Source organism: Tursiops truncatus, chromosome 2 (assembly GCF_011762595.2).
Source record: "Tursiops truncatus isolate mTurTru1 chromosome 2, mTurTru1.mat.Y, whole genome shotgun sequence".
Taxonomy (NCBI): Eukaryota; Metazoa; Chordata; class Mammalia; order Artiodactyla; family Delphinidae; genus Tursiops; species Tursiops truncatus.
Genome location: NC_047035.1, coordinates 38,213,614 through 38,238,036, shown reverse-complemented (window position 1 = coordinate 38,238,036; position 24,423 = coordinate 38,213,614). Strand labels below are relative to the sequence as shown.

At 41.7% G+C, this 24,423-nt stretch overlaps 1 protein-coding gene across 1 annotated transcript in view; it reads right to left on the bottom strand.

Annotated features, from left to right (window-relative positions):
- Window positions 1–12,630: 12,630 nt before the first annotated feature.
- Window positions 12,631–24,423, bottom strand: part of GPHB5 (glycoprotein hormone subunit beta 5) — a 31,513-nt gene continuing 19,720 nt past the window's right edge. The window contains exons 2-3 of the mRNA XM_004313816.4: window positions 18,352–23,365; window positions 12,631–13,955 (exon numbers count right to left, since the gene is read on the bottom strand). Coding sequence (XP_004313864.2) covers window positions 13,767–13,955; window positions 18,352–18,612 — 450 coding nt within the window. The 5' untranslated portion in view covers window positions 18,613–23,365 and the 3' untranslated portion in view covers window positions 12,631–13,766. The remainder of the gene's footprint in view (window positions 13,956–18,351; window positions 23,366–24,423) is intronic.

Genomic DNA, 24,423 nt, shown 5'->3' with positions numbered 1-24,423 from the left:
ATGATCCAAAATCTTGGAAATAGAATGGAGAAAATACAAGAAACACTTAACAAGGACATAGAAGAACTAAAGAGCAAACAAACAATGATGAACAACACAATAAATGAAATTTAAAACTTTCAAAAAGGAATCAATAGCAGAATAACTGAGGCACAAGAATGGATAAGTAACCTGGAAGATAACACAGTGGAAATAACTACTGCAGAGCAGAATAAAGAAAAAAGATTGAAAAGCATTGAGGTCAGTCTCAGAGACCTCTGGGATAACATTAAATGCACCAATATTTGAATTACAGGGGTCCCAGAAGAAGAAGAGAAAAAGAAAGGGACTGAGAAAACATTAAAGAGATTATAGTTGAAAACTTCCCTAATATAGGAAAGAAAACAGTCAATCAAGTCCAGGAAGCGCAGAGAGTCCCATGCAGGATAAATCCAAGGAGAACCACACCAAGACACATATCAATCAAACTATCAAAAATTAAATACAAAGAAAAAATATTAAAAGCAGCAAGGGAAAAACAACAAATAGCATACAACGGAATCCCAATAAGGTAAACAGCTGATCTTTCAGCAGAAACTCTGCAAGCCAGAAGGGAGTGGCAAGGCATATTTAAAGTGATAAAAGGGGAAAAACTACAACCAAGACTACCCTACCCAGCAAGGATCTCATTCACATTCCACAGAGAAATTAAAACCTTTACACACAAGCAAAAGCTAAGAGAATTCAGCACCACCAAACCAGCTTTACAACAAATGCTAAAGGAACTTCTCTAGGCAGGAAACACAAGAGAAGGAAAAGACCTACAATAACAAACCCAAAACAATTAAGAAAATGGTAATAGGAACATACATATTGATAATCACCTTAAATGTAAATGGATTACATGCTCCAACCAAAAGACATATGCTAGCTGAATGGATACAAAAACAAGACCCGTGGGCTTCCCTTGTGGTTCAGTGGTTAAGAATCCACCTGCCAATGCAGGAGATGTGGGTTCAAACCCTGGTCCGGGAATATCCCACAAGTTGCGGAGCAACTAAGCCCATGTGCCACAACTACTGAGACCATGTGCCACAACTACTGAAGCCCATGTGCCTAGAGCCCATGCTCTGCAAAAAGAGAAGCCACTGCAAGGAGAAGCCTGCATACCACAATGAAGAGTAGCTGCCACTCGCAGCAACAAAGACGCAATGAAACCAAAAATTAATTAATTAATTTTTAAAATAAAAGAAGACTCGTATGTATGCAGTCTACAAGAGACCCAGTTCAGACCTAGGGACACATACAGACTGAAAGTGAGGGGATGGAAAAAGATATTCCATGCAAATGGAAATCAAAAGAAAGCTGGAGTAGCAATTCTCATATCAGACAAAATAGACTTTAAAACAAAGACTCTTACAATAGACAAAGGAGGACAATACATAATGATCAAGAGATCAATCCAAGAAGATATAACAATTGTAAATATTTACACACCTAACAAAGGAGCACCTCCATACATAAGGCAAATGCTAACAGCCATAAAAGGGGAAATCGACAGTAACACAATCATAGTAGGGGACCTTAACACCCCACTTTCACCAATGGACAGATCATCCAAAATGAAAATAAATAAGGAAACACAAGCTTTAAATGATACATTAAACAAGATGGACTTAATTGATATTTATAGGACATTCCATCCAAAAACAACAGAATACACTTTCCTCTCAAATGCCCATGGAATATTCTCCAGGATAGATCATATCTTGGGTCACAAATCAAGCCTTGGTAAATTTAAGAAAATTGAAATCATATCAAGTATCTTTTCCGACCACAATGCTATGAGACTACATATCAATTATAGGAAAAAACCTGTAAAAAACACAAACACATGGAGGCTAAACAACACACTACTTAATAACCAAGACATCACTGAAGAAATCAGGGGAAATCAAAAAAACCTAGAAACAAATGACAATGAAGCACAACGACCCAAAACCTATGGGATGCAGCAAAAGCAGTTCTAAGAGGGAAGTTTACAGCAATACAATCCTGCCTCAAGAAACAAGAAACACCTCAAATAAACAACCTAACCTTACACCTAAAGCAATTAGAAAAAGAAGAACTAAAAACCCCGAAGTTAGCAGAAGGAGAGAAATCATAAAGATCAGATCAGAAATAAATGAAAAAGAAATGAAGGAAATGATAGCAAGATTCAATAAAATTAAAAGCTGGCTCTTTGAGAGGATAAACAAAATTGATAAACCATTAGCCAGACTCATCAAGAAAACAAGGGAGAAGACTCAGATCAATAGAATTAGAAATGAAAAAGAAGTAACAACTGACACTGCTGAAATACAAAGGATCATGAGAGATTACTACAAGCAACTCTATGCCAATAAAATGGACAACCTGGAAGAAATGGACACAGTCTTAGAAAAGCACAACCCTCCAAGACTGAACCAGGAAGAAATAGAAAATATAAACAGACCAATCACAAGCACTGGCATTGAGACTGTGATTAAAAATCTTCCAACAAACAGAAGCCCAGGACCAGATGGCTTCACAGGCAAATTCTATCAAACATTTAGAGAAGAGCTAACACCTATCCTTCTCAAACTCTTCCAAAGTATAGCAGAGGGAGGAACACTCCCAAACTCATTCTACGAGGCTACCCTCACCCTGATACCAAAACCAGACAAGCATGTCACAAAGAAAGAAAACTACAGGCCAATATCATTGATGAACATAGATGCAAAAATCCTCAACAAAATACGAGCAAACAGAATCGGACAGCACATTAAAAGGATCATACACCATGATCAAGTGGGGTTTATTCCAGGAATGCAAGGATTCTTCAATATATGCAAATCAATCAATGTGATAAACCATATTAACAAATTGAAGGAGAAAAACCATATGATCATCTCAATAGATGCTGAAAAAGCTTTTGACAAAATCCAACACCGATTTATGGTAAAAACCCTGCAGAAAATAGGCATAGAGGGAACTTATCTCAACATAATATAGGCCATATATGACAAACCTACAGTCAACATTGTTCTCAATGGTGAAAAACTGAAACCATTTCCTCTAAGATCAGGAACAAGACAAGGTTGTCCACTCTTACCACTATTATTCAACACTGTTTTGAAAGTTTTAGTCACAGCAATCAGAGAAGAAAAAGAAATAAAAGGAATCCAAATCGGAAAAGAAGAAGTAAAGCTGTCACTGTTTGCAGATGACATGATACTATACATAGAGAATCCTAAAGATACTACCAGAAAACTACTAGAGCTAATCAATGAATTTGGTAAAGTAGCAGGATACAAATTAATGCACAGAAATCTCTTGCATTCCTATATGCTAATGATGAAAAATCTGAAAGTGAAATTAAAGAAACACTCCCATTTACCACTGCAACAAAAAGAATAAAATACCTAGGAATAAACCTACCTACAGAGACAAAAGACCTGTATGCAGAAAACCGTAAGACACTGATGAAAGAAATTAGAGAGGATACAAACAGATGGAAAGATATACCATGTTCTTGGATTGGAAGAATCAACATTGTGAAAATGACTCTACTACCGAAAGCAATCTACAGATTCAATGCAATCCCTATCAAACTACCAATGGCATTTTTCACAGAACTAGAACAAAAAATTTCACAATTTGTATGGAAACACAAAAGACCCCAAATAGCAAAAGCAACCATGAGAAAGAAAAACGTAGCTGGATGAATCAGCCTCCTGGACTTCAGACTATACTACAAAGCTACAGTAATCAAGACAGTACGGTACTGGCACAAAAACAGAAATATAGATCAATGGAACAGGATAGAAAGCCCAGAGATAAACCCACACACATATTGACACCTTATTTTTGATAAAGGAGGCAAGAATATACAATGGAGAAAAGACAGGTTCTTCAATAAGTGGTGCTGGGAAAACTGGACAGCTACATGTAAAAGAATGAAATTAGAACACTTCCTAACACCATACACAAAAATAAACTCAAAATGGATTAAAGACCTAAATGTAAGGCCAGACACTATAAAACTCTTAGACAAAAACATAGTCAGAACACTCTATGACATAAATCACACCAAGATCCTTTTTGACCCACCTCGCAGAGAAATGGAAATAAAAACAAAAATTAAAAAATGGGACCTAATGAAACTTAAAAGCTTTTGCACAGCAAAGGAAAACATAAACAAGATTGAAAGACAACCCTCAGAATGGGAGAAAATATTTGCAAATGAAGCAACTGACAAAGGATTAATCTCCAAAATTTACAAGCAGATCAGGCAGCTCAATATCAAAAACACAAACAACCCAATCCAAAAATGGGCAGAAGACCTAAATAGACATTTCTCCGAAGAAGATATACAGATTGCCAACAAACACATGAAAGGATGCTAACATCACTAATCATTAGAGAAATGCAACTCAAAACTACAATGAGGTATCACCTCACACCAGTCAGAATGGCCATCATCAAGAAATCTATAAACAATAAATGCTGGAGAGGGTGTGGAGAAAAGGGAACCCTCTCGCACTGTTGGTGGGAATATAAATTGATACAGCCACTATGGAGAAGAGTATGGAGGTTCCTTAAAAAACTAAAAATAGAACTACCATATGACCCAGCAATCCCACTACTGGGCATATACCCTGAGAAAACCATAATTCAAAAAGGGTCATGTACCAAAATGTACATTGCAGCTCTATTTACAATAGCCCAGAGATGGAAACAACCTAAGTGTCCATCATCGGATGAATGGATAAAGAAGATGTGGCACATATATACAATGGAATATTATTCAGCCATAAAAAGAAACGAAATCGAGCTATTTGTAATGAGGTGGATAGACCTAGAGTCAGTCATACAGAGTGAAGTAAGTCAGAAAGAGAAAGACAAATACCGTATGCTAACACATATATATGGAATTTAAGGGAAAAAAATGTCATGAAGAACCTAGGGGTAAGACAGGAATAAAGACACAGACCTACTAGAGAATGGACTTCAGGATATGGGGAGGGGGAAGGGTAAGCTGTGACAAAGCGAGAGAGAGGCATGGACATATATACACTACCAAATGTAAGGTAGATAGCTAGTGGGAAGCAGCCACATAGCACAGGGAGATCAGCTCGGTGCTTTGTGACTGCCTGGAGGGGTGGGATAGGAAGAGTGGGAGGGAGGGAGACGCAAGAGGGAAGAGATATGGGAACATGTGTATATGTATGGCTGATTCGCTTTGTTATGGAACAGAAACTAACACACCATTGTAAAGCAATTATACTCCAATAAAGATTTTTAAAAAAATGGCCAAGAAATAAAACTCTAAGTGTAAAAAAAAAAAAACAAAAAAGCATCATGTACCACAGTGTTCATTACAGCTCTATTTACAATAGCCAGGACATGGAAGCAACCTAAATGTCCATCGACAGATGAATGGATAAAGAAGATGTGACACCTATATACAATGGAATATTACTCAACCATAAAAAGAAATGAAATTGAGTTATTTGTAGTGAGGTGGATGGACCTAGAGTCTGTCATACAGAGTGAAGTAAGTCAGAAAGAGAAAAATAAATACTGTATGCTAACACATATATATGGAATCTAAAAGAAAAAAAAATGGTTCTGAAGAACCTAGGGGCAGGATAGGAATAAAGACCCAGATGTAGAGAATGGACTTGAGGACACAGGGAGGGGGAAGGGTAAGCTGGGATGAAGTGAAAGCATGGCATGGACTTATATATACTACCAAATGTAAAATAGATAGCTAGTGGGAAACAGCTGCATAGCTCAGGGAAATCAGTTCGGTGCTTTGTGACCACCTACAGGGGTGGGATAGGGAGGGTGGGAGGGAGACACAAGAGGGAGGAGATATGGGGATGTATGTATATGTATAGCTGATTCACTTTGTTACACAGCAGAAACTAATACAACATTGTAAAGCAATTATACTACAATCAAGATGTTAAAAAATAAATTAATTAAAATTTTAAAAAGAAAAGAAAGATTTATATCATGTAATGTAAACTTATAAAATGAAGACAAAACACATTTCTGAGGCATAAAATTTTTAGTAAAGCTTTGTTGTTCATTGCTTAAGACAATATTCTAGATAGTGCTCTAGAGGCCAGAGTAAGGATTGACTATAGCTTGTCCTCTACAAAGGGCGTCTCCCAGATTTATATCTTTATTGCCCTAAGCACAGACCAGAGTTGTTATCACTTAACGTATTTTTTACTAAACATTACAGGGGACCATGCTTTGTTCACCCCATCCATACCCCAAGAGCCCTTTAAAGATTGAAAAGTGTACACACACACACACACACACACACACATACAGACACACACACACAGACACACACACACACACACACACACACGCTTAAGCCTATTATCTTATTCAAATTCCATTGTTGCTGCAGAAGTTCTGAAGGAAATCATACCTACTTTCAAACAAAGAAAGAGCACAAGGATTACCACTTCTTTTGTACCTACAAATGGCTACTAATTTTTTAGCTAGGGTATCAGTGATTCCATCCCAGAATAAGAACCTGATGTCATTGTGCAGGTACCGTCGCTAAGGGACCACTTCCTCTGAGAAGGACAACCTTCTGCCCCCTAAAGCTCTGACTCTGGTCCTGTCAGTCGGCTGTTCCTTCATGCTTGAGGCTGCAGGAAAACACTTGGGTCCCAAGATATCCTTAAATTGGGTACAGCTTTTAAAGTGGGACAGCTTTTACATCTGGGAGCAGCTTGGCTACCCGAAGTGGCTAGCATTCTTGGAAGAATTTAGTCAAATCCAAAAACAAAGTCTTACCAAAGATGATTTTCATTATTGCAAATGTACCGTTTACTTCTTGGTCATAACCACCAGTGCAAGGTGCCAAAAAGTGCTTCTTACCCCAGGGACTGCACGTCCTCCTGGAGCCCTGCACCTCCATCCATTCACTCCCTTCCCCAGGCTGCAAAATAAAGCCTATTTTTTCTTCTTCCTAAGAAACTAATAGGACAGGAAAACTGGCATCAACAATCGATCTCTCTTTAAGAATCCATTTACTTATCATTTTTAAACGTTTGATTCCCAGTCCCTTTATTGCAACAGTAAAACAAAATCCCAGTCCAAGAAATCAGAAAGCCCTCTACTGAATTAAGCACACTGAAATAATCAAGTGCCGGAGAAGCCCCCTGATAAGAGCCCACTTACTTCTACTCCACTGATCTGCAACTTGCAGCGTAGAGACAGGCATGGGGGAAATTATGGTACATCAGTTCCTTTTGGTTTGTCCAGAAGGTGGCTCAGATTTTGTTCACGCTGAAATTTGGCACCAGTTTCAACTGGACTTTCTCATTAACTAGTGCTTATGTTTCAATGGGGAGATTTTCAGCATTAGCTTCCTAAGCTTGTTCTAACAGGAGCCAAAAGCTGAGCAAAATCTTCCTCTTAAAGACAACATATTTTTAAATGCCGGATGTCTTAATTCCACTCAGTAAAATTGGTCTCCCCAAATATTTTAATTTTGATATGCAGATGCCAAGAGGATAATGGAAGATGGAGGCTCAGAACAGCCTAGAAGCTTAGATCACCTTCCTTTGAGGATGCACCTCTCCATATCTTCAAATCTCTGCATGAGCAACAGAGACCAAGAAAGTGTGATCTGTTCATGCATTTCCTGTGGGAAGAAGTTGCAAACTCAGAGGATTAAATTTCTATTTTAAGTGCATAATTCTGCATGTGTACTTCAGAGAGATAATGACTGATAATAATTCATCAATATCCTTTATCGTGTATATAGAGAGTTTAAGTGAATAAATGCTCTTTCAAGTGATTTTAAGTTGTATGATATTATTTGTGACTCAGGGATATTTATATTTATCCCTTGCTGGTAATCATATCTTCAGCATCACCAAAAAAAAAAAAAAATTACCATTCTCATCTTGGTAATATTGATATTCTTTGTTGAAGCAAAATGTTTTTTCTCTTTTGGGGAAGGTTGTGTCTGTGTGTGTGTGTGTGTGTGTGTGTGTGTGTGTGTATTTGATTGATTGTTTGTTTGGGAGAGGTTGTATTTGGGGTTTGAATGACTTTCCAGAAGCCCCAATGGCCCACACTCAAGGTCAAAGCATATAATTGATCTTGTGTATCAGGAAGCTTTTTTTTTTAAAACTCAATTATTCAATATGCTAAAGAAAGACAGCCAGAGGAACTTAGAGCCAAAAATAAAGCCAAAGAGCTTAGGAACTGTTTGCTCTTCTCCTGCTAATGAGGACCTAGAGACTCGAATAGTCCCTCTAAATTCCTTAACATTGGAACAAGTCTCTGCTTACACTACTGGTCACAGTGCTGTGCACCTGCTCCTCTTTTTCTCATCCTTTCCCTATTTCTTCTTCCTGTTGTTAGACATCACCTCCTCACAGGTCTTTAGCACCCCCTTCAGATACTCCAGGATCACAACAACCACCCACTGAGCCTTTTAGATCTCCCTGTACACAATTGCCAGCAACCCTGTTCATTAAAACAAAATGAGATCATTGTAAGAGAATTGCCAGAAGATTCATCTTGCCAATAAGGACCGAATTCTTCTAATGCAGTAAACTGTTTCTCTAGTAGAAATTTTCAATAGACAATAAAATTTTCAGAATTTGCTAAAGAATCCTTTTAAAGTTACTTCTTAATAATTTGCTTTAATATTTTGAAGAAAACAAAACTCAAAAAAGGATAAGGTACATATTATTTTTAAGATAATGTCTCCTGGCTTGGAGCACAACTACTGAGCCTGTGCTCTAGAGCCCACGAGCCACAACTACTGAAGCCTGCACGCTCTAGGGCCTGTGCTCCGCAACAAGAGAAGCCACCACAATGAGAAGCACGCGCACCGCAACGAAGAGTAGCCTCTGCTCGCCGCAACTAGAGAAAGCCTGTGCATAGCAGTGAAGACCCAATGCGGCCAAAACTAAATAAAATAAATAAATTTATTTTTTAAAAAAAGAAAAAACGTCTCCTGAATGCAAAAAACAATCAGTCCTCTTGGAAAACTTGATGAAATGCAATTTGTTCTCATCAATGCCACATTATTTTCGATTAGATATATAGTTTATTTACTATCTGAGAAATGCTTTTTAGTATAGTTAAAACCTAATTAATTTGAACAGTTCTTTGAGTCACTTCAGCAGAAGTTAGCACTTTTCTGGTGGCTCATTCATTTCCTAATCAGTGGAAGAAGGAAAGCATGAATTCAATCAGTGGAACTAATAAACCCAGAGGTAGAGTGAGCAGTGAGCACTTACATTCTCCATTGAAAAATGCTCTTACGAAAAAAAAATCTAGGAAATTCTCCTTCTCTTTACCTTTTGTTAATTGCAAAATAAACATATTTCCAAGAGTAAGGAGTTGCTGAGAGTTGGTTTTATCTAGAGCTCCCCCAATAGGCACTGGACCACCATCCCTCTGCCAGTGTCCACATTGCCTGGGAGATGAGTTGAGGGCATACAGCCTTCATCTCCGCAGCAGTCTCTTTGAATTTCCCTTTGAGGCTCTGCTCTTTTTCTCCCTCAGTCTCTCCTGTTATAAGCTTTGGTTTGAGCTGTAGCAAAGCACTATCTTGCTAGAGGTTATAAAGAAAACCAGAGAAAAATCTCCATAAAACAACCCGCGCTTGCACTGAGTTTCCTCCAGAAGAGACTGCACACATGCTTATCATAGTGAGAGACTGTCCAACGTCAGTAAACTCAAAGACTTCTCCAGGCAGGAACAACTTGGAAGGAACACTCCAAAAAGCCATCATGCTCCAATGGAAAGAATTTAGTTCTGGCCCAGAGAAACCTGGCATGTGCCGCCAATCAGCTATCTGATCTTGGGCAGGTTACCTGACCTCTCTGAGCTTTGGTTTCATCGTCTGCAAAATGGTGACGGTAAAATGGCAATTACAATGCCTGTGAGCATGGTTGACACAGAATTACAAAGAATTAATATAAAGGGTCCTGCTTATGGTAAGAAATCCATAAATGGTAGCAATATTTATATCTTACTCCCCAAACACAGTGCCTTGCACAAAACTATAGTTCATAAATATTCGTGGAAGTGAGGGAGGGAGAAAAAGAGAATGGCAGAGGAGGAGACGGGAAGAGGGAAGAGAGAGATTTGAAAAAGATTCAAGTTTATCAGTGACAGACATTTCCCCCTTTTCATTAATAATGTTTCTGATTGTAATAAATACTTACTGTAGAAGTTGTCTTAGCCAGCACCACAGATCCTGCGGATTAGAGCCCTCCACTTGCTTTTGCAACTTTTCTGCCTGTTACGGCAACTACGTTCACCTTGCCTCTGACAGCTACATGGTACCACCAGGTCTCTGCTATTCCAGACCCCTCTCACCTCTGCTGATACCAGGAAGCCCAGTCCATGGCAGTTCCTCCTGCCATCAACCCAGTCGACAAAGGACAGCCACTATCAAGCTTTTCTGTGATGCAGAAGTCCTTCACCTGTGCATTCCTCATGGCTTTAGAGAGGGGACTAGCCAATGAACTCTCCAGGTGAAGATAGCAGGCCCCCTTCTCTGAGCCTTTAGTCCTCAAATACTCTGCCAGGACAGTCTGGCGTCTTCTCTTCGTTCATGTAAGCCACCAATTCCTCCAAGCTTTAGGGAGCCATCCCAACAGCAAACTGGAACGAGATCCAGCTTCCCTTATGAAGATGCTAAATCCTGAGTCATGAGAGGATGCCCCAATAAACTCTTCTTATCTGGGCTTATATTCTGCCACCCTCCCCCTCATCCCATCTGACACCCTTAAGATCCGTTCTCAAGCGCATTCCCTGGATCCATGTCTGCATTAGTCAAGTCCTGAGTTTCCTTCAATGGAAAATCTCATTCCTCCCACCACAGGGAAAGTCATTCCCCAGCCGGGTCATGCTGAGACTTGACCCTAACTATCCATGTAGAATAAATGAGGGGTTGCAGATGGTATTTGAGGCGGGCAAGTTATCATCATGTAAAGCAGCCTCCTCAGATGGGGCCTCAGCCTGGTCTCCAGGCACCGGAGGCTGGCCTCCTCTAGGAAGAAGGAGCCGGCCCCTTCAGCAAGGGAACCTCAAGCTCATCTAGGGGTTGTCCCCATTGCAGGTCCCTGTGTCCCGCTCCCTCCCTATGAGGACGTTAAGTATAGGAGACTGCCAGGGTGATGGATTCAGCGTTTTTGATGATTCACCTGCTCTTCCAATTAGGTCTGAGGCCTGAATTTCAGCACAGTCTGCCCTCCAGCTTCAGGAGAAGAGACTCTTGAAGCGAGGCTTTCATTTGAAGCCTCATTGCCCTTTCACTCAGGGCAATCAAAGCCCTGAGTGCTTTGATTGCACTCAACAACCAATTCATCCACAGTCCTGATAATTACCATTGTTCCCACATCTCTCAAATGTTGTCAATATTGTATTAGCCAGCACATACCTTTCCACGTGTATCCCATCCCAATTCATCACAGAGGAGTCTTACTGAGTAACTGTGATGCTGCAGGATTTATGGCTCTCGTGGCCAACACGACTGCCTATGGCATTTCCACTAAGCTTCCCATAAGATACCTATGGGTGATTTTATCCATTGGCCCCCTTAGATCCACTCTTCTCCTACCTGCTTCCCAGGCTGCCAACATTTATGAGCTGAACCAATGGGCTCCCTTACTCTCTGCCTTCCCATTTGCTTCGGCAGAAGATCAGGGCGTGGGAGCAGAGTGAGGCTGAAGTATTTGCTCACCTCCCTCCTTCCCAGGCCTCACATTGGTAAGGCTGCATCCTCCTACGAAAAGCCACAGCCCCTGTCAGGCATTCCTCTCCTACAGTTGTCTTTGGGGCCTGATCATCACTTCTTCCTGGTCCTTCGGCCTAGGTTACCCATTGCTTCAAACAAGTGTTTAGGAGTGTTTCACCACCCCCTTGTGGGTTTCCTCAACTCCGTCTTCACATTTGTAAATAGTCTCTTCATTGAATTCTCCTCAATATGCAACCGCAGTATATCATTTGTTTCCCACCAGGAACCTTAAGGATGCTACAGTCATCTTTTCTCAAATTCTGGCAAGCCCTTCCTGCCTCTGCTTTTTCCCCTAAGTTTCTTTAAGAAGCAGCTTTTTCTCCCAGAAACTCCTGAGGGAAGTCCTTAGGGGTGGGTTGAAAACACCTGAGTGGTGCCCTCCAGTATTATCCTTAATCCCCCTTCTCCACCCCAGCAGAGAGCCCAAGGCACTCAAGTACTTTTCATGTTAGAGCAGCTCTCTTGCCTGCCAACAGATCTGCACTGAAGGTTGGGATGGATTTTGCTCTTGTCCTTTGTTCCTGGTCGTCCACCTCAGCATCCCAGTCCTGGACCATCAGTCCTAACATTTGCTTTACTGTTTTCATGGGGACTCATTGATTCCTCATTCAAGGAGGACCCCTGGTTCCTAGGGACGAAATGCCAGGGATGTAAATACAGATTGAGCCACCTTTGGGACTCATGGTACCCAGTCATCTGTCGGTGTCCCTTACTACATATGACATCCTAAATTAATGTGCAAGTAAAAATAACCTCGCAGTTCATTTTAAGCGTGCTTGTTGTTGTTATTCCAAGGGTCTTAAAGATGAAAAAGACTTTTTTGAAAGTTTTCATGAATTCAAAAGACAGAGGACATGCTTTATTGGCATTAATACAGATTTTCCTGGCATAATGTGAAAAAGGAACAAGGTTCATTTCAACCCCAAAAATGTCAGAATTAAAGACACCTGTGTAACATTAGTTTTTTTTTTTTTAAAGTCACAGAGAATCAGCTGCTGTAAGATTTTAGCAAGGGCAAGAGCTAGACAATCACAGACTTTTTCCTCTGAGTCAGCAGTACACTTTTACCCCTACAAACATGTAAAACTTTTGAGTTTAAAAAATTACAATTTAAATTTAAAATATGCCCAGTTGGAAAGAATAATTGTGATTGGTCATTTGGGGCATGGCTTTGGGAGAGCATCACATGAGTCTAAAAACATGAGTTTAGTTTCGTGAGGTTTTTTTTTTTTTAAGTGTATATGATAGCTCTGATTACATATTTTTTTCTGAGTTTTTTTATTCACAAAGGGTTCTCTTTATAAGGATCTTAAAGGGACCTTGGGAATTTTGCTTGGGAAAAGAATCACCCAAATCCAGACACCTTTCCGTTTGAGCCTCTATCGTCCTCCCTTTTTTAATCTGAGCAGTCTCTATTCCTTGTGTCGGTAATTGCTCAGTTAAAAGGAAAAGAAAGTATTTTCTCTAAGGGAGCTTGCACCTGGATTTTCTTGGAGGCCATAAGGACTAAAACATTGCTTTTATTAATTTCTGGCGCTTTAATCATAAATCCAGCTGGAGACCCGTCATTACCTAAGACATGAGAATTTAAAGTCTTTCTAGGCCCGTCTCCTAATTATGCCCAATGCATTTAAAACATTGGCTTATTAAAAATCCAAATTGGAGGAGGGTTGTGATATATGAATTATGTTCTGAGAGTCAAGGTAAAGAAAAATTAATTTGCAGTGTGTGGACCAGAGAAATTATCTTAGCGAAGGCACAAATGTTGTTTTGCATTTTTAGCATAAGTATGCTGCCTCGGCCTGGCGCCTGAGGGTGGGTCAGGGAGACAGGTAACCTCCTCCACAAGTAGGGTCGAAATTAAACAGTCCTTGAGTGCAGGGGGTATAGCTGCTTGTGCTGCCCGTGCAGGTGGGTCCGTGAGGCCGCAGGCCGCCAGCTGTGTTCTGAGGGTCGCCCAGCTTCAGATGGTCTCACACTCCGTGGTGGCAGTGGAGCAGGCCCCACAGTCACAGCGGACAGCCACGGGGTAGGTGTAGAAGGGGTCGACTCCCGGGGCACAGTTGGGCAGCTTGACCGTCACCTGTTTTGTCTCATTGTAGGTACAGACTCGATGATGGGCTTCAATGTAGGGGGGTTCCAGAATGGGCTTCTGTCCCCACAGGTAGAAAACAGAAAACCCATTAGAACATGGCATCGTGTTTCATGTTCTTGACCATTTATCACTATCAGAGACTAGCTTGTTATTCGTTTCTTTACTTGTTAATATGTTTCCTCCCAGTAGAAAGCAAATTCCTGAAAGCAGGAAGGTGGTTTTGTTCACTCACGTATCCCGAACTGCCAGAAGAGCCCATGGCACAGAGTAGGTACTAAATAAATACTTAGCAAATGAATAGTCTTGATCATTGCAAAAGCCTTCTAACTGGTCCCCTCACTTCTTCTTTTACCCCCTATAGTCTATTTATGACAGGGCAGCCCCAAGAGATCCTTTTAAAATGTAAGATCCTATCTCCCCTCTGCTCAAAGCCTCTATGATTTCCTATCTCATTGGGAGCAAAAGTCAAAGATCTTACAATCACCCTCAAGACCCTACATCATCTTCCCTGCACCTTCACCTCTGACATGTCCCCAGTGACCCCGTCTTGCTGGCTTCCTCACTCTGCTCGAGCCGCAATAGTCTCCTGCTTTTTCCCCAAACCCACCAGGAACAGTGCCACCCCAGGACCTTTGCCCTTGCTAGTCCCTCTGCCTGGAACTCTCTTCTCCCTTGTGATTCACTCCTTCTTCGACCTTAGGTTTTTGTTCGAACGTCACCCTCCCAGGAAAGCCTTTTCTGACCGTCCTATTTAAAGTTGCCAAGTTTCCCCTCCCACGCTGCCACTTCCTCGCCCTCTTCCTGCTTTATTTTTCTCCGTAGCACTTGTCAACACCCTGTGACATATTATGCGTTTTATTTAGTTGTGTTGTATTTTTCCCACTCTAGAAAGAAAACTGTATTAAGACAAGGATTTTTGCCCGTTTTACTCACTGCTGTGCCTCTACTCCCTAGAGATACCTGGCACCCTGGAGGTTCTCAACAACTGACTATTCGTTGAATCAGTGAAAGAAAACAGAGCAAGGCAGGTTCCTGAATGCCCTGTGCGCTGGTTCTGATAACCGAGGGATTCCCTTCCTTCCTTCACCTTTTAGAAATCGTGCATCCAAAGTTCATTTTGATAAACAGAGCATACAGATCAGGAAACCAGCACAAAGTAGTAGTTAAAATCTCAAACCCTGCAGTCAGAGCCACTGAGCTTGAATCCCTGTTCTGCCACTTGCTGGAGACCTTGGAAAATCCACTTAACTTCTTGAAGCCTCAGATTCCTCAACTGTAAAACGAAATACCTTCCTCCCAGCCTTGCTGTGGAGATAAGGTAAGATGGTGTATGTAATACCTGCCGAGCACCAAGTAAGTGTTCAGTAAATGTAATCTATTGTTCTTATCAGAGCAATTATAAGAGTAAGGAAGTATTCAATAAGAATAAGAATAACAATGAACAAGCTTTCAGAGGACAACAGCTACACTTGTCCTGGGCAAATGAAATATGTTTAATGGAGGCCCAGGATGAAGTTCTTACATGCATCTCATGGAAATAATGGCTTTGCCTCTGTCAAGGACCATGTAGAAGAGTTGAACTCAATATGCACTTCTTCCTCCTATTTCTCAGGTAACATTTGACCCTTTCTCAGTTCGCTTCATGTCCTCTTACCCTCAGTAATCTGGAATCCCAGGCAGCATTGCCAGATAAAATACAGGATGCCCAGTAAAATTTGAATATCAAATAAACAACTATTTTTTTTAGTATAAGTATGTCCCAAATATTGCATGGGACAGACTTATATCAAAAAGAAAATAACAGTTGTTTATGTGACATTCAAATTTAAGTGGCCTCCTGGCTTGGTTTGGTTGCACTTTTTGCTAACTCTGGTAACCCTAAACCCAGACCAGGAACAAAGGCTATTTTCAGCAATAGTTCCACCTTCAAAGTAAATCCAGCCACTTTGTCGTCATGAACACCCTTATTTTCAGACAGGCTTCCCAGTTAAATTACCAAAAATAAGTGCTTTGTATCTCAGAAACTTTCAGATTGTGGGGAAACTAAATCTCATTCTTTTATTTATTTTCTAGATGTAACCTCCCTTTTCAGAGCACAGTAAAGGCATAAATAAAAGCTTGCTGACATTAAGGAGAATCTCGCTCTTTCACAGTCTCAGTGCTTCCATTTCTCCAGTGAAAGCAGAGTCCCTAACCTCCTGCGGGTGACCATTACCCAATTAAAGCCATTCACTGATTTATAAGGGCAAGAGAAGATGGGGTGAATTAAGGGGAAATGGTAACTTGAGATTTTGGCCCACAGAGAGTTCCCAATAGCCTGACACAGCTGTGAGCAGGGGAAGGCACTGCCAGACCACGCCCTGAATACAAGAAAGTTTCCCGCAGAAGTCTGATGTCACGTGACAGCCACAGTATCTGCAACAACCGAATTTTCATCTCACTGTTAGGTTTCAAGCCCCCAAATGATGGAAAAAAATGAAGCGAGCTTGGTGGGGTCATTTCATTTAAGTTAGAGGTTTCACCACCATAATCCAATTCCAATCCCGGGGCCATAATTTTATCCAAGTGACAGCAGGCTGCTCTCTGAGTCCCTGAATAGAAGGACGCTTTTCCTAATGGCAGTGTCTTCTCATGGCGCTTGTGGGCTTCTAAGCTGGCTCAGTTAGGCGAGAGGATGCATGACTCCAGGAGGGGATCCATCCCTTATAGTTCAACATTTACCGAATGCCTTGTTTGTACATGTCATTTGACAAGAGCTGTGAAAGGCACAAGAATGAACCTCTACCCTCGAAAAACTTAAAACCTACTGTGCGGAGTGGGGAGGAAGTAAGACAAAAAGTAGACGATGGACATGGGCTGAGCAGAGAGTCAGAAAAGGCTTAGGGGAGTGGGCACTGGAGACAGGCACCGAGGAATAAACACGAGCAGGAATATGAGAAAAGGACCAAAAGTATGATTTCATGAGGAGCTTTGAATAAAACCTTTAAAATCCAGTCTCTTCGCAGACGTAGAGAATGGACTTGAGGACACGGGGAGGGGGAAGGGTAAGCTGGGATGAAGTGAGAGAGCGGCATGGACATATATACACTCCCAAATGAAAAATAGATAGCTAGTGGGAAGCAGCCACATAGCACAGGGAGATCAGCTCTGTGCTTTGTGACCACCGAGAGGGGTGGGATAGGGAGGGTGGGAGGGAGACGCAAGAGGGAGGGGATATGGGGGTATACATATGCATATAGCTGAGTCACTTTGTTATACAGCAGAAACTAACACACCATTGTAAAACAACTATACTCCAATAAAGATGTTTAAAAAAACAAAGAGGGCTTCCCTGGTGGTGCAGTGGTTGAGGGTCCGCCTGCCGATGCGGGGGTCCAGGAAATTACCACATGCCGCAGAGCAGCTGGGCCCTTGAGCCATGGCCGCTGAGCCTGCGTGTCCGGAGCCTGTGCTCCGCAACGGGAGAGACCACAGTGGTGAGAGGCCCTCGTACCGCAAAAAAAAAAAAAAAAAAATCCAATCTCTTAGGCAGAACTAAGAATATGTGTAGTCACTGGGGAAATAGGCAGACGCCATATTGCTGAGGACCTTAAAAGTTGGTTATTGAATTTGCAGTACTTGGTGGTCATTAACAGTCTTTGGAGTCAGGGTGACAAAATCAGATCTAGTGCTTCACTAGGAGCCAACTCCAGCCCTAGTGGGAAGAGGCAGCAGTCACTATACGGTGTGATCTGATGGGATGCTGAAAGGCCCTGTTTCTCCTCACACCTCAAACATCTCCTCCTCTCAGCCCAGTAGGGTTCTAATTTTGAGATATTTATCCCATTTTAAATGTATTGTCTCTTAAAAAGCTGGATATAATAGTATATGAAGGGCCTTAACGGATCTGTCAGTGATAATCCCTGAGGGGCCCCAGGAATTACTCTAGGGGGTGGGAAGAGAGTAGGGCTGTGGATGAGGCACTGAGGAGGGACCCGCCCTCGCCTGCTATTTAGCTCAGGGCCTCTGTCGGTAACTGGCTGGCCTTTTCACTGGTGGAGGAATACAGGGAAGAGTTTGGGTTACAAGCTTGCACCAAGAATTTACTCCGAACTTTCCACTGACCCCCTACATGACTGCAGTCAGCCACCAATTGAATTCTTCCATGTCATCTATAAAATGGGTGGAAAGATAGCACATCTTGACCTCCCAGAGATGATTCCCCAATAGACAACCCTGTGTCAATCAAATTATTAATTTTATCAATGCTTTGTTAGATGGGCAGTATCTTGTTTTTTTCAGATTATTTTTGGAGGATACCACGTAGCTGTTTTGTGTGTGTTTGTTTGTTTGATCCACAGGAAAATGTAGATACCCCAGCTCTAACTCATTTGATTAAAAAGTGAATACTTAAGAACCAGGCCAAGGGGCTGCCCCTGAAGGCATTGCCACCTAGGCCTGTCTTGGGACTCACCTCCCAGGTTTCACAGCGGCCCCAGCAGGCATCCGTGGTGATCCGAAGGCCCTTGCAGCCGGGCTTCTTGGCCAGGAAAGTAAACTCTCTCACCGCACAGCCCACAAACGTGTGCAGGTTCCCGCCGGAGGTGCTGAGGACACAGCCGCAGCCAGCCAGGAGGAGGAGGGCCGCAGGGCCAAGGAAGAGGTATGCCAGCCTCATACTGTTCCCCGAGAGGGAGAGGAAAGAGAGTTTATTAACAGATCCAGCTGCCTCCATGGGACTGCCATCAATGTGCTGGTCGCTATCAAAGGGACATCGCTCTTAGCATTTCAGGAGAAATGAGCCAAGAAATTGTAAGTGCCCACAGACTCCAACACAAATGCCCAGCGTTTCCTCCAAGTGGCTCCAATATGGATTCCACGGACCCACTGAGCTCACTAGACATCCAACCCTCCAAGGGCATCCTCAGGCTTTTCCTTATAGCATTCCACCTGCTGGACTTGACTTGTGGGTGAAAGAAGTTTGTCCCAATCGTCTCTTCAAAATGAACACAGATTATGAGTAACACCAAAAGTAATGCATATCCTAACATAATACAGGGATATACACAAATTCTTATTCAGATCAGGGTATTTGGAATTATGTTACATGCTTTGCTCACAATTATACTTCCAACATCATGGATGGGGAATGGAGGGCGGAGGTAAATAAACAATAATTGTATGCCCCATACGTATTGCTACTAACCCAACCCACCACAAAACTTGGATATGCAGATGTGAATCCTCACACCTGACTTGGTGGCCATTCATAAGAATGTGTCCTACTTGCTACAAATTCCCTCTGGGCTAACCTCCACTCTAATAGGCACCTCGTAGTGAGTGAATTTAAAGCCAAATGATGGAAAGCATCACGGGTATTTAAAATATAACCCCTGTCAACTACCAATCTACTGTCTATCCTCTCTGGGTCTTGGTCATTTCCTGTGCTTTTTCAGGAGCCAGAATCACTCCTTTCATGCTTGGCCCACCAGACGGGACATACCTGGATGTTGAAATGAGGGTGGACACTACACTTATAGAACACCCCCAGTTCATTATGACTTAAAACTGGCTGCAAAGTTATTTATTCCCAAACTGATCTCCCAGTTCCTACTTCTGATCTGTCACCTTAGCAAGGCTTCTGAACTTACCCTCAAGTAGAATGAAGTTACAAGCATGGAGAAGCACTTACCTGATTTTACTGGAGCTGCCTCTTCTTTAAAGCTGAAACCTGCACCCAAGGCTTTGGAAAGTCACGATGAGCGGTACAAGTCTGCTCTGGGTAAATGCCTCTACCCTCTGTTACTGGGCTGCTTGATTGCTCAAATATATAGGAAAGGTCTCGTCAATCAAAACAAAAGGGAGGCAGAGCCTTACAGGAACCGCTAAACACATCAAAGCCTTGGGATATAAAGCCATTCTCTATTTTCCAAAAGTGATTAACTTAAAGGGTGTTGTTCTGTTTCTTAACATCGCCTACTGAAACAGAAAGTTACCTTGGTGGGTGACATAATCCTAGGGAAACAGTCAAAGGTAGTTCACCTGGCTCTGGGAGACCAAGTGCACTGGGGCAAGATGGATTAGATTTTCCTTCGCGGTAACCACAACTTTCCTTCGAAACAGGAGGCAGTCACCAGCAGCTCAGGGCAAACTCTTTTTCCTTTAACTCACAACACATTTCAATAGATTGAAAGATAACAAGACAATAATTCTTCCTGGAGAGAACATGGGATCACTAACTGAAAGGATGGAAATCACAGTGAGAAGAAACATTTGAATGTCTTAAAATGAGTTAAGGATTAGATCATATCAATAACACTTTAAAATGAATCACACAGGAAAAAAATATTAAGATGTTCAACACGATTATCTTCCAGCATGGTACTTAAAAATGACTTTTTTTCTAAGTAGCTTTCAGCATTTTTCACATTTTCTACTTGGGGCAGGCTTTTGTAATAGAAAGTCAAGAATATTGATACTTTAAAAATTAATAAACCAATAAGTATCCATTTGTGCTGCATGTAAGGATAGTCAATGCTGTTGTAATGGAACTGTTTCATTTGATTTCAGGTTCTTAAAAGTCTAAACTAAGAATGAAATGGTATTCCTTATGAGTGTGAGATACAGTTTATATTCCAGTCTGCAACTGTAGCATGTAAATGGATGAAAAAACCTCATTGTTCATGGCATTATTCGGGGTGCTCTAAAAAATAAATGAAGCAAACATCATTCTTGCCTTTAGGAGTTTACATAACATAGCTAATAATGACATAGCCCAAGCCATTTAAGATGCACATTAAATAAATAAATGATACAAAATAAAGAAGTTAAAACATTTCTATTTTCTGCAAAGAAAGGTGTTCTTTAAATAAACATGCTACTCATTAAGGGTTTGATTTTTCTTTCAAAACATATAATAACCCTTAGTGAATCTATCACTATACCATCAATAGACCCATCTCTAGGGTCAGATTATTATATATATTTTATAGAAATTGAACTAGGCTTGGAATAAAGGACTTTCTTCAGCCCTTCAGCCTGTGAGTAGCATAACCAGACCTGGGGTACTATAGGGACAGACTGCTTACCTGGTGTGAGAGTCCTAACTTGCTGGGCCAAGAGCTAGCCAACCAGCGGTGAGCTGCCATCCTGACCTGAGACTGTTCAACCCTTTTAGATGAGACCTGAAACTTTCATACCTGTGTCTGCAATGTCACAAGATAAAGAAAGACAACAAAGGGAGGCCAAGAGTACCATTCTTTCACAATCCCCAACTTCCTTATAATGCAGAGCTGTGGCATCCTGACTACTCCCCGTCAGCATTAACTTCATAAGGATGACAACTTACAGTCACTGAGCACCTCCTATGTACCAGACTCCATGGTATCTGCTGTGCTCTGACATATGTTGTCTCTAAATCTTATAACAATTCTGTAAATCAAAGATTAATTAATCTCCTTTTTTCCATTGGGAGAAATGGAGACTCAGTTATTTTCTAAGCTACCTGCCTTCAAAGCCTTTGACAGCACTGAGGATGGCAAATAGGTTTGTTTCATCCCCGTAATCAACTGCAGTCAATTGAAGGTGCCGCCTGGAACACTGTGTTAAGAAAGGCCCTTGGGGCTTCCCTGGTGGCGCAGAGGTTGAGAGTCCGCCTGACAATGCAGGGGACGCGGGTTCGTGCCCCAGTCCGGGAGGATCCCACATGCCGCGGAGCGGCTGGGCCCGTGAGCCATGGCTGCGCGTCCGGAGCCTGTGCTCCGCAATGGGAAAGGCCACAGCAGTGAGAGGCCCGTGTACCGCAAAAAAAAAAAAAAAAAGAAAGGCCCTTGAATCCATTCCCAGTGCAGAAGGCTGTGGCCCAGCAACATCATCATGAGTGTAGGAAAGGGGAATGGTATACGGATGCCACCATTTTGCAGTCCGTGCACTGTGCCATGCCACCTGCCTCTCTAGAGGCAGTGAGAGGTTGCTGTGTGATTTCTAAGGCTACTTAAGGCCCTGATACCTGCAGAATATCTCAGGATCTCTATCTGCCACCTTCCTTTCCATTTAGCCTGTATCTGCCACCTTCCCTTCCATTCCTGTTGATGTTCCCACCACTAAAGTCCCTCTCTTGTTGTAGCAAAGATGTGCGCAATGTCTCCAAGCACAGGCCCTAAGGAATCTTCTCTCATCTTGTTCCATTATCTTCACATGGATTCATTGTTACCTTGGAGGATGAGTCACAAGATACAAGTTCACTAGGGGTAAGGAGAGGGGAGAAGGGGCGTAGGAGAGCAATCATCTTGAGGTCTAGGGGAGCGTGAAAACAGAGGAATGAGCTCAGTGTCAGTGCCTTGAAAGGTTGTGGCCTGGTCCAGGGTGGGCAGCCCCAGACAGGGAGGACTAGGGAGTGTACAATCTGTGCAGGAGATGGAGATATTGCAAGAGCCTGGTAGCTCCCTTCCCTGGCCTAGCCATACTGATTCTCAGTGGCACAACTTCTTTCATGAATGCCTTGGGCAAGTTACTTCTCTCAGCCTCAGTTTCCTCTTCTGCAACATGATGGGGTTGGACCCTATGACTCATAAGGTCCTTCCTAGCACCAGCATTTAAAGGTTTGCAAAACTATTTATGAAGATAACAAGCTGAGGGCAAGTCAGATGGAGAATCCAAAGGTTCAGATTATCTTAAAGTCATCTAGATTTGTGTTTGTCTGACTCTGACACCTGCCAGCTTGTGATCTTGGAGTCTCATAACACACTGAGTTTGTTTTCTACAAAACTGAAAATGCCTCCTTCATAGGGTTCATGTGAGCCTCCTACAAAGTAATGTCTATAAATTTCTTATCTCAGTGCTTGAGATCTGATAAGCAGGCAATAAATGTTTTACTTTTTTCCCCATCATCATCGTGTGTACCTCTAAGAAAGAAAAATCTGCCAATAAAAAATTATGTCCATTAATTATTAGGCATATCCTGATTTCAAAGGTATTAAATGTGAAAAAAAAATAGGAGTCTGAAAATACAGGAAGCAAAGTCTTTGGAGGCTAGGAGACCTTCTCAGCATTCTGAAACTAGGAGACATGGGTAGGTACCAACCATGCTTCCCCACAGTCTGTGATGTTTTGAGCTGACACTAAAATTGACACATTTTTAAGTAGGAAAAAAGGTCTGACATATTAGATTTAATTTTTAAGGTCCAAATCTCACACTTCATGGATGCAAACTTTACCACAGTACCAAGTTTTAATATATTAATAAATCGTCATGAATACTCCCAAACAATTTCAGTTCTGCCCAAGGATGGAGTCAAACTAACTGAGCCAACCTCTGTCCCACAGGTACTAAGTGAGGGCCCACAAGAACTCTGCTGTCTGCTGCATCACTTACAATGATCTCTTAAGAGTTGAGAAAAGACATGCGTGCTCTGATACATTTCTCCACGTTGTCCTCTCAGAATTCACAATGCTCTGTCCAAGGACCAAATTAATTAGCATGATGCCTCCTGTAGATGAATGAAAAAGCCACAAATGAAGTTATGTGTTTCAAGGAAGTAAAAGAATTAATGATTTTCTGCAAACAGATACAAGAAAGGTCAGCCTTGGATTTTACAAAGTTGAATTTTGCTTTTAATATCCCTTATTCAGTTGGGAAAAAAACTCTGGGATTACAAACGAAGATGAATGGTGAAGTCCTGAAAGAAATTAATTTTATTGAAAAGTCATTTATTCCTTTGGAAGCACTGGGCATTTGTGGGACAGCTCTTCATTTTATTGATTTAAAGGGGTAACATTTGCCCTAGATGATGGTGCAGTTGCTATGGTAACGTTTTTTTCTAATGAGACTAAAAATAATGAAGCCTGTGTATGATTTACTAAGGCAAGTCAAGCCTTTCTCCACAACTTTCTGAAAGAAGTATCTGTCAGTTGTCACAGATTTATTTCAGATTAAGGGGAACATGGTTTAGGAGCTGAAGTGGAATGTTTTTATTTCCGCCTGACTCTTCCACTTTTGAATGTCATCGATTTGCAGGGCATGGCAGACACATGCCCAATAGAGAGGAACAGAGAGGAGCTTAATGAGTCACAAAGAATCATTCTTTATTTCAAGTGCATCCTGTATTCTCATTGGAATGAGTCCACAAAGCTGCTGGGTCCCCAAATCCTTCATTTGTAATTCCCTAGGCGGTCGCACAGACAAGGCCAAGGTTGTTGTTAGCTAAGCTTTGAAGCAACAGCACCTTATTTGTTAGTTATTGGCTTTGTCCCAGAAAAAGGTTCCTAGGATCACAGCCCCAGAATGCGTGCGTGTGCCTGTGTGCACCAATGCTTATGCTTGAGAGATGGAGCAGGGTGATGGGAGAGTGGAGATAGAGAAGAGGAGAGCTGTTCTACTCTCCAGCGTTCTCATTATATAACCTAACACATATTTATTAAGGTACTACCATGTGCCAGGCACTGTCTAGCACTGAAGTCACTGGGTTCATTAAAAATAAATAAATAAAAAGATGATGTTGAGAGGCATGAAGGTGAAATAGATAATAACTAAGAGTAATGATAGATT